The 13,152-nt window shown below is 54.4% G+C and overlaps 1 protein-coding gene across 10 annotated transcripts in view; it reads right to left on the minus strand.

Moving 5' to 3' along the window:
* The window catches only part of PLEKHM2 (pleckstrin homology and RUN domain containing M2), a 55,786-nt gene that overhangs the window by 4,193 nt on the left and 38,441 nt on the right, over nucleotides 1-13,152 (minus strand). For 5 of the 10 annotated variants that reach the window (XM_075060300.1, XM_032787621.2, XM_075060302.1 and 2 more), the window contains 9 exons: nucleotides 12,198-12,432; nucleotides 7,085-7,849; nucleotides 6,257-6,326; nucleotides 5,664-5,754; nucleotides 5,163-5,227; nucleotides 4,530-4,618; nucleotides 3,352-3,484; nucleotides 2,644-2,834; nucleotides 1,772-1,840 (listed from right to left, as the gene is read on the minus strand). In XM_075060300.1, the coding sequence (XP_074916401.1) occupies nucleotides 1,772-1,840; nucleotides 2,644-2,834; nucleotides 3,352-3,484; nucleotides 4,530-4,618; nucleotides 5,163-5,227; nucleotides 5,664-5,754; nucleotides 6,257-6,326; nucleotides 7,085-7,849; nucleotides 12,198-12,432 (1,708 nt within the window). Of the gene's footprint in view, nucleotides 1-1,157; nucleotides 1,661-1,771; nucleotides 1,841-2,643; nucleotides 2,835-3,351; nucleotides 3,485-4,529; nucleotides 4,619-5,162; nucleotides 5,228-5,663; nucleotides 5,755-6,256; nucleotides 6,327-7,084; nucleotides 7,850-12,197; nucleotides 12,433-13,152 lie in introns of those variants that run through there. The other 5 variants (XM_032787622.2, XM_075060303.1, XM_032787623.2 and 2 more) reach the window with 3 other exon arrangements.

Consider the following 13,152-nt stretch of genomic DNA (forward strand, 5'->3'; position numbering starts at 1 on the left):
CTCTCACAGGCTGAGGCTCCTCACCTTCCGTCAGCCAGAGGACCCCTCATGTGGGGTGATTCTGGGTTTTGTTCTGCTCTTCCCCCACTCCAATGCACATGAGAAGCCACTGGAAGTGCCCGGGGGGTGTTTGGGGCTGTGCTGATTCTTAGCTCTGACATATGGCTCCTGATCACGGCCTTGTCGATTCCTGGCTTTCTCAGTGTCTGGCCAAAACAGGGGCCAGGCCGATGACGGCTTGGCTGAGGCTCGGACCGGAGTGGATGGAGGGAATGTTGGTTGGGGGTGGCAGGGTGGATGTACCATTGCAGCACTTGTTGCAGCAATGACTCAGGCCTGCCTTGGGCCGTCTCTAGGTAGCTCAGAGTCTGCAGCATCCCGTGGTGTCGCTGGTCTCACCATCACCCCAGACCTTTGCCACCTCCCGTTGGGTTAGCGCAACACTCTCTGGTCAGGGCTGCCTCTGAAGACTGCGCACAGCTTCAGGCAGCACAGAATGCAAGCTCAGTGCTCGGTGAAACGGGCCCCGGTGAGTCCAGCACCCCAAGGCCCTGTGGGCAGCACTGGGTCTCCCAGGTGCAAGTCGGCGTGTTGGTTTTGATCACTATGGTCTAGAAATCTGGCTTCTGGGTTTGCTGGGCACTGCGGGCAGTCTGAGGTATTTCATATGGGTTAGACACCAGGGTCTGGGGCACGTAAAACAGGCAGGACATAAACAAGCCTCCAGTCACATGCTCTGCGGTCAGAGAATGGTATTCCTGTCCTGACTAGCCCTTAAAGCACACAGCGCTGCTAACGGGAATACTCTGCTCTCAGATACAGGCTGGGGCTTCCCCGGATTTCACAGGCACCTGTGCACATGCTTAGGCCTAAAGTTTCAAACAATAACCCACTTTCGATAAATGGAGAAACCGAGGCACTGACTAAGCGACTTGTTCAAGGTTACACAAGGAGTCAGTGGCAGAGCCAGGAATGGAACCCAGGAGTCCTGACTTCCAGATCCCAACCAAATTTGACTTCACACACAGAGAAAAGTTTCTGCCATTTTGTATTTAGCCAAGTCTCAGCAGAGAGCGATCGATCTCTGTACCCTGGGATCACTGCTAACAGCCTGCCAACGGCTGGGGATTCCTGTCTAGTTATCCCCAGCAGACCTTCGCGCTGGATCAACAGTCCTGGGAAATGGATGGAGTCCTTTATCTCCAGCACAGTGCAAGTGGCCTCATCTTGCCGAGCTTACGTACCTCGGCCCCAACCTGCAGGGACCTGGTGGTGAGTCCAGTCTCCATGGCTCATTCAGCCTTCAGCCTGAGGCAGTCTGTAATGGTGGTCTCTGATGCTGAGCACAGAACTCTGCACATTACGGACTGGCCTGAGATCTGCCTCCCAACTCATTTTACACACGACCAAATGCCCCTCAGGTCTCACTGACTTTCTATCCCTGCTGCTGGGGATCTCAACCGGTGAAGTACAGGTGAAAGGCTCCGGCTCTCATTACCAATCATCCAAGATCATCCACCCTCTCCACTTCAGGTTAAATGTGTCCTGCTGCCTTCTCCCGGTGAGAGAGACTGGGAGGTGCAGAGACATAACAAATGTACTCAGCGTACACATCCCTTCCAGTAGACAAGCACACCCTAGCTCACTCCGCAGGTCAGTTCTAATGAGACCAAGTGACACAATCAGCTGCCTATGGCAGGTACAACGTCAGTAGGGAGAGGAATATTGCTACAGTACTGCACCACAGCTAACATGCTTAATGCCCACTTACCCCATGTTCACGGAGAGCAGAGGGATAATGTCGGTGCGGTCTGGATACTGGTATAAGATCCCATTGCTGCTGATTGGAAACAAGACAAAAGTAGATAACTCAGCTAGTGCCGCCTGACCAACACCACAAACCTCCCCACACTTTAGCCCAGCAGCTGTCATAGAAACTTCCCTCCCTGCTAGACACTGGATTCCTGCTGGTAGCACAGCACAGGCTGTGACAGGACTGAGCCACACGGATGCTACGAAAGGCTGGCTGTAGCTGTAGCCGTAGCCGTGTCCCTCAGCTAAGGAAGCACAGGTCAGCTCTGCACCTGGATACTGAATACAGTCTCGATGAGGGGACTTTTTCCTGGGCTTCAGGGCAACAGGATCAGTGATCTGTGGGGTTCTCTCTATCTCTAGCTATCATGGTACAGCATTAAGAGTATTATTTACATCATGTGCAGGCTGGCCCAGGGCTTAGCTCCCAGGGCTGCTGCTATAAGCGATCAAGACTGGACTCAAGTCCCAGCTCTGGCTGTGCCCCAAGGGGTCACTTTTGGCTTTACTGGAGCTGAAACAATAGTGGGCTCCAAACAACACCCGATCTAGCAGCTGCGGGGGAGATCTGAAGGTGTGAGGGGTGTGGAGAAGGCCCACTCCTGCTCCTGGATAAAAGTTAGCCTTGTATTATGGTGCCAATCTGCTAAGGTCAATAAGGGCTGACGGGTCAGTGTCTTTCCATCCTGAACTCGCCCCGGGGTGTCCAGGCTCCCCTAGCCAAGGCCGTTCATACCAGGCAATGAGGCTTTCCCACTGCACTGCCTTCCCTCAGCACTCCACACCCCAGACCTGTCAGCACGCCCCTGTAAACACAGTCCCAGCCCCCACCTGAGCACCACAAAGCAGGTCTTCCAGTGCTCCTTCCCCAGGTACGAGGTCCCAGCCTTGTAATGCAGGATGCCTTCCTTAGTGACCGCGTTCTCAGGAGACGTGTAAAGGGAAGGGGCCGGTCCCAATGCCTCATCCATGGGGTCCTCCCAGTGAACGAGGCCATAGAAGCGAACGAGCACATCGGAAGCCTGGGAGAGACAGACCGAGCAAAGTGTTACCAATCTCCCAGGCCTAACAGCAACGGGGCTAATTCCAGGGACAGCGGCAGGGGAGCCCGTACCGCAGGAGTCACATCTCCAGGACTGGCTGAGAGCCTTAAGGGCCTGGTCAGAAAAGGACTGGGCAGCAAGTCAGAGAATCACTCTTGCCAGGGACTACATGGCACACGGGTTAATATAGCGCAGAGCACCTTCCACCGGTTTCTAACAACTGAACTCAGACCAGCCCTCTGCGGGACAGATGGGACACTGAAGGACCCCACTCCTAAAACTGCAGCCACTTCTGGGGTGGTGTGGAGCAGCGAACAGACCACAGGGACAGGCGGCAAGGACTGATCTGCACAGTTTGGTTAATGCCTGTGGGAAGAGGGCACTGCAGAGCAGAGCACAGGAGCCCAATAAGAAGCCCCTCTCTGCAGAAGGTGCATGGATAAGAAGAGACGTCAGTGAAGAAAATATTTCCAGATACCCCTAATTCCCACCTCACCTCGCACTTTGACTCTTGGGCCACAAACTTGGCCAGCGCCAGCTTCTCCATAGTGGCATCGGTGAGGATACTGGGGTACGGTGGCTCTCGGCAGCCTTTGACCATGGCTGACTTCAAGGAGACCAGGAAGAACCTGGGAGAGGGGGAAAAGGAGATCTTCGCTGAGGTCACCTCTCGGACTCCCCCCCCTCTGGAGCACAATTCACAAAAAGAGCTGGGATGCCAGCTCAGAAAGGACAATGCAGACTCAATCCTGCAATCAGGTCCGCCGGGCAGACCCACGCCCCCTACCGATATCACAGGGGGGCTCACAAGGTTCAACCTACATGGTTCCAACTGCAGGATGGGGGCCCAAAGGTGCTAAAGGGTCTTGATATAAAGTAAGAGTTCAAGAAAATGGAAGCTTTGAAACCGCTGGTCCCTGGGAAGGAGCTAAGAACGCTCCTCTCAGGGCCCTGAACTTACAAAGCCCTGTTGAAGTAACCCACTGGGAAGGAAAACAGAGAACATGTCAGCTGGCTTAGGAGAGAGCAGTCCAGAGTGCTGCCTAAGAGCTCACATGGGGCCTAAAGAGTCCAAGGGGGCACAAGCCACCTTCTCCCTGGCCCAACTCTGAGAGCAGAGCTGCAGATTTGCCAGGGAACTCAAAACCAGACAATTTGTCCTCATCCCTGTTCAGTTTGGGGCCAGTCAGTCACAGCCTGATCATGGGGGGGAAGGCTGATGTCAAACCTTCCTTCTGCAGTAAGAACAGGCAAAGCCATTCACAGCAAAACACGGTCACCCCAGTGGGTCTTGGGAACCAAACACATGCAAGCAGTGCAAAGATATTTCGAGGGGTATTTAAAGCAGCAGGCCCTGCAGACAGCACCACATGTCAACCAGCAGAGGGAGCCGTGGGAGCATTTCACAATTTTTAATGCATTCAAAGTCAAACCGTTTGTGGGGCTAAACTGTTTGTAGTTAAACCAACCCTCAAATCTGAGCAACAGCCCTGGGACTTTTAAACAACAACGAGAGAGCGGTTGTGAGATCCAGCCCCACCTCCAACACTGCCCTTCATTAGAATCACTTGCATTTGCTGCACAAGTCATTTCACAGATCTAAGGGAAGTGGCCGAGAAATAGCTCCCGGCACGTGGAAAGAGCAACCCGTCTGCGCACTCCAGTCTCGCTTACTCTGTAAGGGCCACATCAGCGGTGTCCAGCAGGAACTGCTTCCGACGGTTGGTGCAGACCAACGTCACTGTCTGCTGATCCAGGCCAACCTGCCGTGGTAACACACATTTAGGGAGGCTGAGGAGCAGGATGGGGACAAGGCTTTGGAAAGGCACCAACGTGCCCTGGAAAGGCCGATGTACTACTGACTAAAAGCCATAGGGGGAGCCAGCAGCGGGGGCTGTGTCGAAGCCCAAGTGACAGAGCAACAGCTGGGATGGGATGATGTTGGCAGGTACAGGTGGCACCAGAGGGCCGAAGAGGCAAAGGTGCTTCCCTCTGCACCTCGAGTTAAGTCGCTGGCATTGAGGCTGAAAACCTGCCGGCCATGGAAGATTCGCTCTTCAGCATCCTCCAACCACTCCTGACTCCATCGGGAATTGCTGCTTCCGAGTGGCACAAAGCCCCTCTTGGTACCTCTGTGATGCTCTCATGTCCCAACAGTGAGAGAAGGGGAGACAGACCCCGGGACTGGAAAAGCCAAGCAAAGCAAGAGGCATTTTCCTGCACATCTCCTCTGCTTTCCCCAGCGCATTGCTGCACCCTGCGAGCGACAGGCCTGGATGAGCTGCTGTGAGCTCAGCCTGGACTCACCGAGATGTAGTCTAGCTCATTGTACGAAACGGTCTCCTCCACCAAGTACGGCTTTTCTGCTGCTCCTAGCACAGGACAGGTGTATGAGCAGGTGAGGAGGACACTCCCAAAACGCAGTACAGAGAGTCACCCAGATCTCGCTCACCGCCTAGCAGCAGTAGCTCAGTCTGCAGAACTAGCAGCCCAGGGATTCTGAGGAGCAGGAGGAGGGGATCTGAACTTCCAGGGGCCAGAAGGGTTGTCCCTGGCAGACTAACTGGTGAGGTACAGTGCCTGTTACCTAAGCAGGTCTGCACCTCTCTGGTTCCCCCAACAGCTGAGAAGTAGCATTACGACTGTCCTGGAGCCAGCTGGTTGTGTATGAACCTGTGGGGCATGTACTCCACACGCCACCCTCACAATACATCTACAGGTAAACCCCCTGCTGAACCCAAAGCCCCCTGCCAGCCTCCATGGTGCCTCCCAGGAAGGTAATTTAGAGAGGCCCCTGGGATGGGATACCTTTCCGGATCAGGTAAATGTAACAGTCTGTCAGCAGGACATAGAGCAGCTGAAGATTCCCCTCCATGTGCCCGGTGCTCATTCGGATCATCTGTGAGAAAAGGAGAGAGACGCCTCATAAAGAGCAGAGCTCCCAGCTCGCGGCTCAAAACGCAGCCGGGTCACAATTCCACCTCCACTGTGCACAGCTACGAGCTTCGGGATCTGGGCAGCACGCAGTGGCCTCCAACATGGCTAACATGCACTTTGGTTCTCTAGCCCAGATGAGACCAACCCGTGTAATAAGCGTGCCCCTGGACTGCGCCACAGCCATTGAAATGCCCTGGTCTGCTCCGGGGCACGGTCAGGTCCCACCTACTCCCCAAGGCAGACGTGGTATAACTGGGCCATGCACTGATGATATTATTACTGAGCCCGGCACCACAACAGCTTTCCTAGTGTAGATGGGACCTGCCGGACAGATAAGGAATATGTATGGAGAGGAACCCACCAGTTCCCAAATGCCAATGCCTCCTTCAATAACCCACATTCGGCACCACAGCTGCTGCCAGGGAGGCTGAGGGAAGAGTTTGCCTCCATGTGGCCAGACTTACCCTGAACAGCTGTTCCTCATTCTCCCGGAAGACATGGATCATCAGCAGCAATAGATGGTTGTTATCCACCCTGAGTGAGGAGAGAAGTGGGAAGGAGGGTTTGATATGCAGGGAGACATTTCTCAGAGGCCCTGAGTGCAGCCCAGAGATGCAGTGGTGGACGCTCTCAGGTCCCAGCATGCAGTGGGATGACGAGGTGGCACTGCAAGCTCTGGAGTCCTGGGGTGAGCTCAGCTCTGAACTTGTCACTCACTTGCGAGCTGCTTCTGTGGCCACTGTGCCAAGGGCCGGCAGGGGATGTGGCCAGGTGGCCACCCACTAGAGCAGTGACTACACAGGGTAAGGCAGTTATTCCCGCCCCCCAGATCCTACCTCCTGCGTCCCACCCCCAGCCTAGCCTGCACTCCCCAGAAGGGCCTGCCTTCCCAGAGGGGAACCCTGGGACTCCCCTGCTTTATGGGTTACTCTGTTCAGTTCACATCAAGGCCTCTATCCCTGTCCTAGGCACCCTAGTCAATCATTTCGACACCCCAATCCCAGCACCCAGACAAAGCCAATGGCAAACTCCAGCTAAAAGGAGCCAACTCTTATAGAAACCCCCAATTCCAAAAGGCAGACCCCACCCTGCCCAAAAATCACCCCCAACTCCCAGCTCTTTCAGACCAAGGAGGGGAGCAAACTGTCACCCACAGCTTCTCTTCTCGCCCATGGAGGGGAAACTTCATCCTGAGAGCCATTCCCCACGTTGCTGCTTTCCGGGTCCTGCCCAGAGCTCCTCAGAGTCGGAGCTGGACTGCTGCAAAGATACCCCCTTCCCCTCCGCCTTACCTGAACTCCGATGGATGGGCCATTTCCGACGGGCTGCCCTGCCCCTCCTCCACCCCCGAGTCATCAGTGCTGCTCAGAGAGGGACTGGGCTGGTCTCCTTTCAGCCTGCTGAGCGTCTCTGTGTGCCCAGTCTCCGTTTCGCTGGCTTGGGTTTTATCTGCCTCCTCCTGAGCGTTCTCTACCGCCCCAGCTGTTTCTCCCTCTCCTCCTTCTTCCTCTTGTCCAGCAGTCTCAGGGCTACCAGGAACATGTGGCGGTTGGCCAGCCCTTGCAGAGTCATGGTTGCCACCACCTGGTGCAGGAGAGTTTGGACTCTCGACGGTAAAGCGGTAGAAGTCCATGGGGGTCGAAATCCCCTCACCATAGCTGCCAGAGGGCGGCTCATCCGGGGACTCCCCTGGCATGCCAGTCCGAAAGGACTGCTCGGGGGACTCGACAGGGCAGTTCCAGCCACTGGGGTCTAGCTGCCCGTTCAGTCTGTCGATCACTTTGCTCAGTGGCTGCCCCACGCTCTCCATGGAGGTGTCCTTCATCTCTGGGATCCGCAGGCCCAGCTGGCTCAGGGCTGAGTGCTTGCTGCTCTCTCCTGGCCTCTCCTTGCCCACTGGAGAGGGCGGCCTGCTGTCTGTCTTCAGCTCAGCTCCTTCGCTCAGTCTGTTCGGGCCACCGTCCCCGCCAGCTGCTGTGGCACTGGGGGCAGGGGGGTTCACCATTTCCTCCAATTTCACCTTCTTTTTCTTGCCGGTTTTCTTCTTTTTAGCTAATCTGCAAGGGGAGAAACCTGCACTGATGTTACCAGAGCCTGACCTCGCCCTCTGTGCCCATGGGAGGGAACCCTGGCTCTTCCTCTTGCACTCCAGGTTATTCCTCATATGAGCAGGGTAGTTCTTCTACTGTACAAACAATGGGCTAGAGGAGAAAAGCCCAGGGATGTATTTTCAGAGCTGGACAGGAAGATGCACACACGCACGCACGCACACACACACACCCTTTCATCCAAGAACCACACTGCCCCCTGTTGCCATTAACTGAAGCTGCACAACACTCCTGTCAGCTTGGCAGTATTAAGTCCCTGCTACTGATGGAGAAATGGAGGCAGAAAGGTTACGTGACTTGCCCAAGGACACTAGGTGACAGTCAGTGGCAGAAAGAATCCAAGTCTCCTGACTCTCGTTCGGCCTGTTCTAAGCACTGGACTTCCCTGCCTCCGACCAGCCCATCGGATTTGTTGTAGCCTCTCTACTTGCATTCAAAATGTTCCCTGTCTCCATGCCAGGCCTCTCAAGAAAGGCAGAAAATGTGACATTCTTGGGGACCAGTGTTCTGACAAGAGAGGTGGTTTAATTCCCCGTCAATCTGAAATGGGGAGCTGGGAAGTGAAGAGCCATCTCCAGTTCAAAGCAGCTTCTTTCATGTCCTCCACTGGCAGCAGGAGGTACCATGAGCTGACACTGAGCAAAACTGAGAAGGACTTCGAATGGTCTCAAATCCACTGGACAAAACCATGGCAATTAGAGCTGGTTTCCAGTTTGTGGAGTCAGGTTTCAGAGGGGCAGCCATGCATGGAGTGGAAAATACAGAAGGTAGGTATAAATATACGGCACATGAAAAGATGGGAGTTGCCTTACCACGTGGGGGTCAGTGCTAACAAGGCCACTTCCACCCTAGTTGAAGGCCAATGGCATATTGGGCTGCATTAGTAGGAGCACTGCCAGCAGCTCTTCTCTTCTGCAGACTGAAAGCAGCTATCCAAAGAGCATGGAGCTCGGCTGTTCTCAGTGGCAGCAGATGACAGAACAAAGAGTAATGGTCTCAAGTTGCAGTGGGAGAGGTCTAGGTTGGATATTAGGAAACACTATTTCACTAGGAGGGTGGTGAAGCACTGGAATGGGTTACCTGGGGAGATGGTAGAATCTCCATCCTCAGAGGTTTTTAAGGTCAGGCTCCACAAAGCCCTGGCTGGGATGATTCAGTTGGGAATTGGTCCTGCTTTGAGCAGGCGGTTGGACTAAATACCTCCTAAGGTCTTTTCCAACACTGATATTCTCTGAGTTCCAACAATTGACAAGAAGGGGTGAATATCAATAGAGGGAAAATTACTTTTTGTAGTGCTAACGAGGCCAATTCAATCATGGTGGATGTGGTTTCTTGTCAACTGTTGGAAATGGGCCACATCCACACTAAGTGAATTGGCCTCATTAGCACTGACCCGCCCCCACCCTGGGTAAGGCAACTCCCGTCTTTTCAGGTGCTGTGTATTTATACCTGCCTACTGTATTTTTCACTCCTTGCATCTGATGAAGTGGGTTTTAGCCCACGAAAGCTTATGCCCAAATAAATTTGTTAGTGGCAGAGGCAGGGGTGGGCCGGGCCACATTGGGTATAGAAATTGTATGGAGGGCCGGGTAGGGAAGGCCAGGGGAGGTTATGTCTCCCCAAACAGCTGTGGAAGTAGAGAAAAGGATAAAGGGAATTTGAATGCAAATATCTTAGTTTCTAGGAACAGGGCAAGAGTCAGGCTAACACTAGCTCTAATAACGCGAGATTTCAAGGCCAGACCTGGGCAAGTGGAAAGCGAGTGGGGAAAAAGCTGTAAGAGATACTGTTTTTCAACCTTGTGTTAGATAAGAATGGAACACAGACTGTAGCAGGAACTGCAGAGAAAAGTAAGATATCAGAAGGAATATGTATAAACAAGATGCGGTTGTTGATCATTATTGTCTACTTCCACACAGCAAAGCATGGCTTGGCCCCTGTCCTCTATCCAGCCCCCGAGAACCTCCACCTCCATCCAACCGCCCCTGCTCCCCACCCCTGACTGCCCCCCAGGACTCTCGCATCCTATCCAAATACCCCTGCTCTCTGCCCCCGACCGCCCCCCTTGGACGACCGCCCCTGTCCAACCCTCCCTGCTCTCCCCGCCCCATGTTACCTGTGGGGTGGGGGAATGAGGGGCTTAGTCCTTTCCCAGTGCTTTTCCCCTGCTCGTTTGGCTGCTCTCCCTGGCAGTCGGGCAGGGCTCACTCCCTGTCTGGGCTTGGTTGCTGGGGATGGGCCAGACATATTGGGAGTGGAGGAGGGCTCTGGCTTCCTCTGCCCCTATACCCAGCAGCAGGGCCCAGGCCCCTTGATTGCCCCCCTGCAATCCTCCCTGTTCCTCGCCCCCCCCACAGAACCTCCCCTGCTCCCCCCCCCCTGGAGCACCAGGTCTGGCAGCACTATGGCCATGCCACCTGGCCGGAGCTGCAGCCACGCTGCCCAGGTGCTGGGGGAACTGTGACGGAGAAGGCGGCAGGGAAGCAGAAGGGGAGGGTCCAGGGGCTAGCTTCAGCCCCGCTCACTGCGCTGGGCTGGATCTGCCGCAAGCCTGTCCCGACCCTGCTCCCTGGCAGGAGCTCAGGGGCCAGAGGGAAGGGGCCTGCGGACCGTCGTTTGCCCCCCTCTACTCTAAGGTGCCAGTTTATGAAGGAAATTCAACATAACTGTGGAGTGCCTCTAGCTGCCAGTAGAGGGAGCAGTACATCCACCACACTGATCCTTTTTCTAGTTCCAGACACTGGACACTGCGGTTCCCATACAAATGTGGAAGGTGGCGTTCTGGGTGCTCGTGCCACAGACATGAACAGGCTCAAAGTCAGGGTTGCTGCTAGTAAGGGCCAGAACATCTATTATCCTGTTCCCTTTGGCTGGGTGCTGAGCGTAGGGAGGTTCCCCAGAGAAAGCAGAATGCAATCCAAACCCTCTCACTGGCCTCCCAGCACTGGAGAAAGCCTGGCAGGTCAGAAGCAGCAACTGTTTCTTTGTTTCCGTGAGACCACTGCCCCTTCCCCCAGCTATCAGGGAGCTGGACATGCACCAGGTTGGGACACTGCAGGCTGAACAGGGGCAAGAGACTTCTGGGGAGAACCTAGGGTATTACTGCAAGGGGGGGTTAGTGGTTCAGTAGGGGCACCCTTCCCTTCAGTCTGGTCTCAATCAATGCCCTCGTTGGGCTCTTGGAAGTATTGACTTTCTGATGAGAGATTAAACAGAGGTTCTGTGATCACTGGAGAGCCCGCGGCACTCGCTGCGTGCCAGGAGCATCACTTGGGAGTTGCTCTGGAGAGAGGCACTATCAAACAGTAACACCCCCCATCAGACATTCACAGGCCAAGAAAGCAATACAGGTGTGCAGATTTAAAGGATAAACGTTTAAAACAGCATGTGGCTTCTCTGCTGATGATAAATTGTCAGCCAGCTGCCCCGGGGCTAGAGGAACAAGATCTGCTGGATCTACAGCAAATCAGCTTGTGCCTAGAAATCTACAGCTCTCACCAGATGGACTTTCCTAGCCACAGGTCAGACTGTGCCAAGGCCACCCTGCACACGACATCTTCATCAGCCTACCAAGGGGATGGCATATAACCAGCCTCCACCGACTGATGTCCTTCATGGGGTTTGTTTCTAGGCTGGTCAGGCATCTCGAGGCCATCTGGGAAGAGGCCTGGCAGCCTTGAGTGAAGGAATGAATCAACTGATGCCATTAGCAGGAGGAGGATGAGGGAGACCTAGAAGGTTCAGATTCTGCACCAGGAAACAGCTGATATGCACCTCGCTAAATGCAGGGTGCTGTGCTGAGGGTATTATGGGAGACGTACCTGAGATGGGCAGCGGGAATAAAAAGCGGCTAATATGTATGAAATCAGTCTGAAAAGGATTGTTTTCTTAGTGCCAGCCCTGCATGCTCAAGGATCGGAAAGTCAGTCCCAGGGGACCACAACTGTGGCTCTCGTTTGATGATATTCCATTCTGTTCCCCATGCTATAGCATCAGTTTCTTAAAATTCGAAGGCCAGATTTTCAAGAGACCTCTGCACCTGGCAGTTCCCATTGAGAACAATGGAGAAATGCTGCCTCGTCCCCCACTGAGAACAATGGGCGTTGATGGGTGCTAAGCATGTTGGAAAGTCTGGCCCCAGAGAGATGAAACAAGAACCCAGAATCTCTGCCTGCCGGGCTCTCAGTTCCAGCAATAACCCCCCTGTTGTCCAAGTGAGAGCACATGGCAAATGCTGGCTCCCTCCCACAACTAACTTGCAGACTCTCTCCTTGTGTTTGGGAGGCATGGCACCGACCTGATGACTTCCAGCTCCGTGCCGCTCTCCAGCTGGTCTGTGCCTTCCATCATGGTGTCCATCCTCTCCAGGGAGGCGGTGTGCGCAGGGGTGGTTTCGGCGGAGGACAGCGCTTCAGCCTTTTCCTCGTTGAAGGGGTTGTAGCGCTGCGTCGGACTCTTCATGGAAGATTTGCTGCCATTCAGATCAGAGGCCACGGAATGCGGGCAGCTGAGAGTGTCTGTTAGGTCTCCATCTGGGAAAGAGAAGAGGGGAAAAACCAGGATCCCAGTCAGCTGCTATTATGGGAGCAGGAATTCCTCACTGAGCTTCTGGACCTGGATAGAGCGAGGCTGCACGCATGGCACGCAATGCGGACTCTGAAAGGTCCTGGCCCAGAGCACCACTCTGACTTGCTAATCAAATTGCTCACTAGGATCAGCATTTGGGAGTCTCCTGCAGGCAGCGGGCACTCAGTAGGGAGAGGGCATATGTGGGGCAGGCAGGAGACAGTCCAGTGCCACAGACGGAACCAGTGTCAGTCGGCCTTTCCCAGCAAATGGAAAGCAATGCCTGAAAACAGAAGTTTAATGTTCAGACAGTGCCTGTCTAGGCAGCCTTTGAATAGGATCACAGTCTGATGGGAGCTCCTGGTACAGGAGGGTCTGTCCACACTGGTACATCAGAGACGAGGCAACAGAGAAAAATCAGACCTCAATTCCATTGTGCTCCTCATTTCCTGCTCAGTAAATGGCAGCTGCCTGCAGGAGGCTCAGAAACACCCACTGGACACTGGGGGAAACAACCTGCAGAGGATGTTTGTGCCTGACCACGGTGCCATTTGCCTCTAGCCTCAATTGGCTCAGAACGCAGGTGCAGTGGGAGGAGGGTCATGCAAACATACACAGGCAGTGCTGGAGAAGTGCAAAGCTTCCCTCGCAAGTTGAGCACGTGTGAAAGGAAGACCTGAATAGCA

This window comes from Chelonoidis abingdonii, chromosome 23 (genome assembly GCF_003597395.2).
Source record: "Chelonoidis abingdonii isolate Lonesome George chromosome 23, CheloAbing_2.0, whole genome shotgun sequence".
In the NCBI taxonomy this organism is placed as follows: Eukaryota; Metazoa; Chordata; order Testudines; family Testudinidae; genus Chelonoidis; species Chelonoidis abingdonii.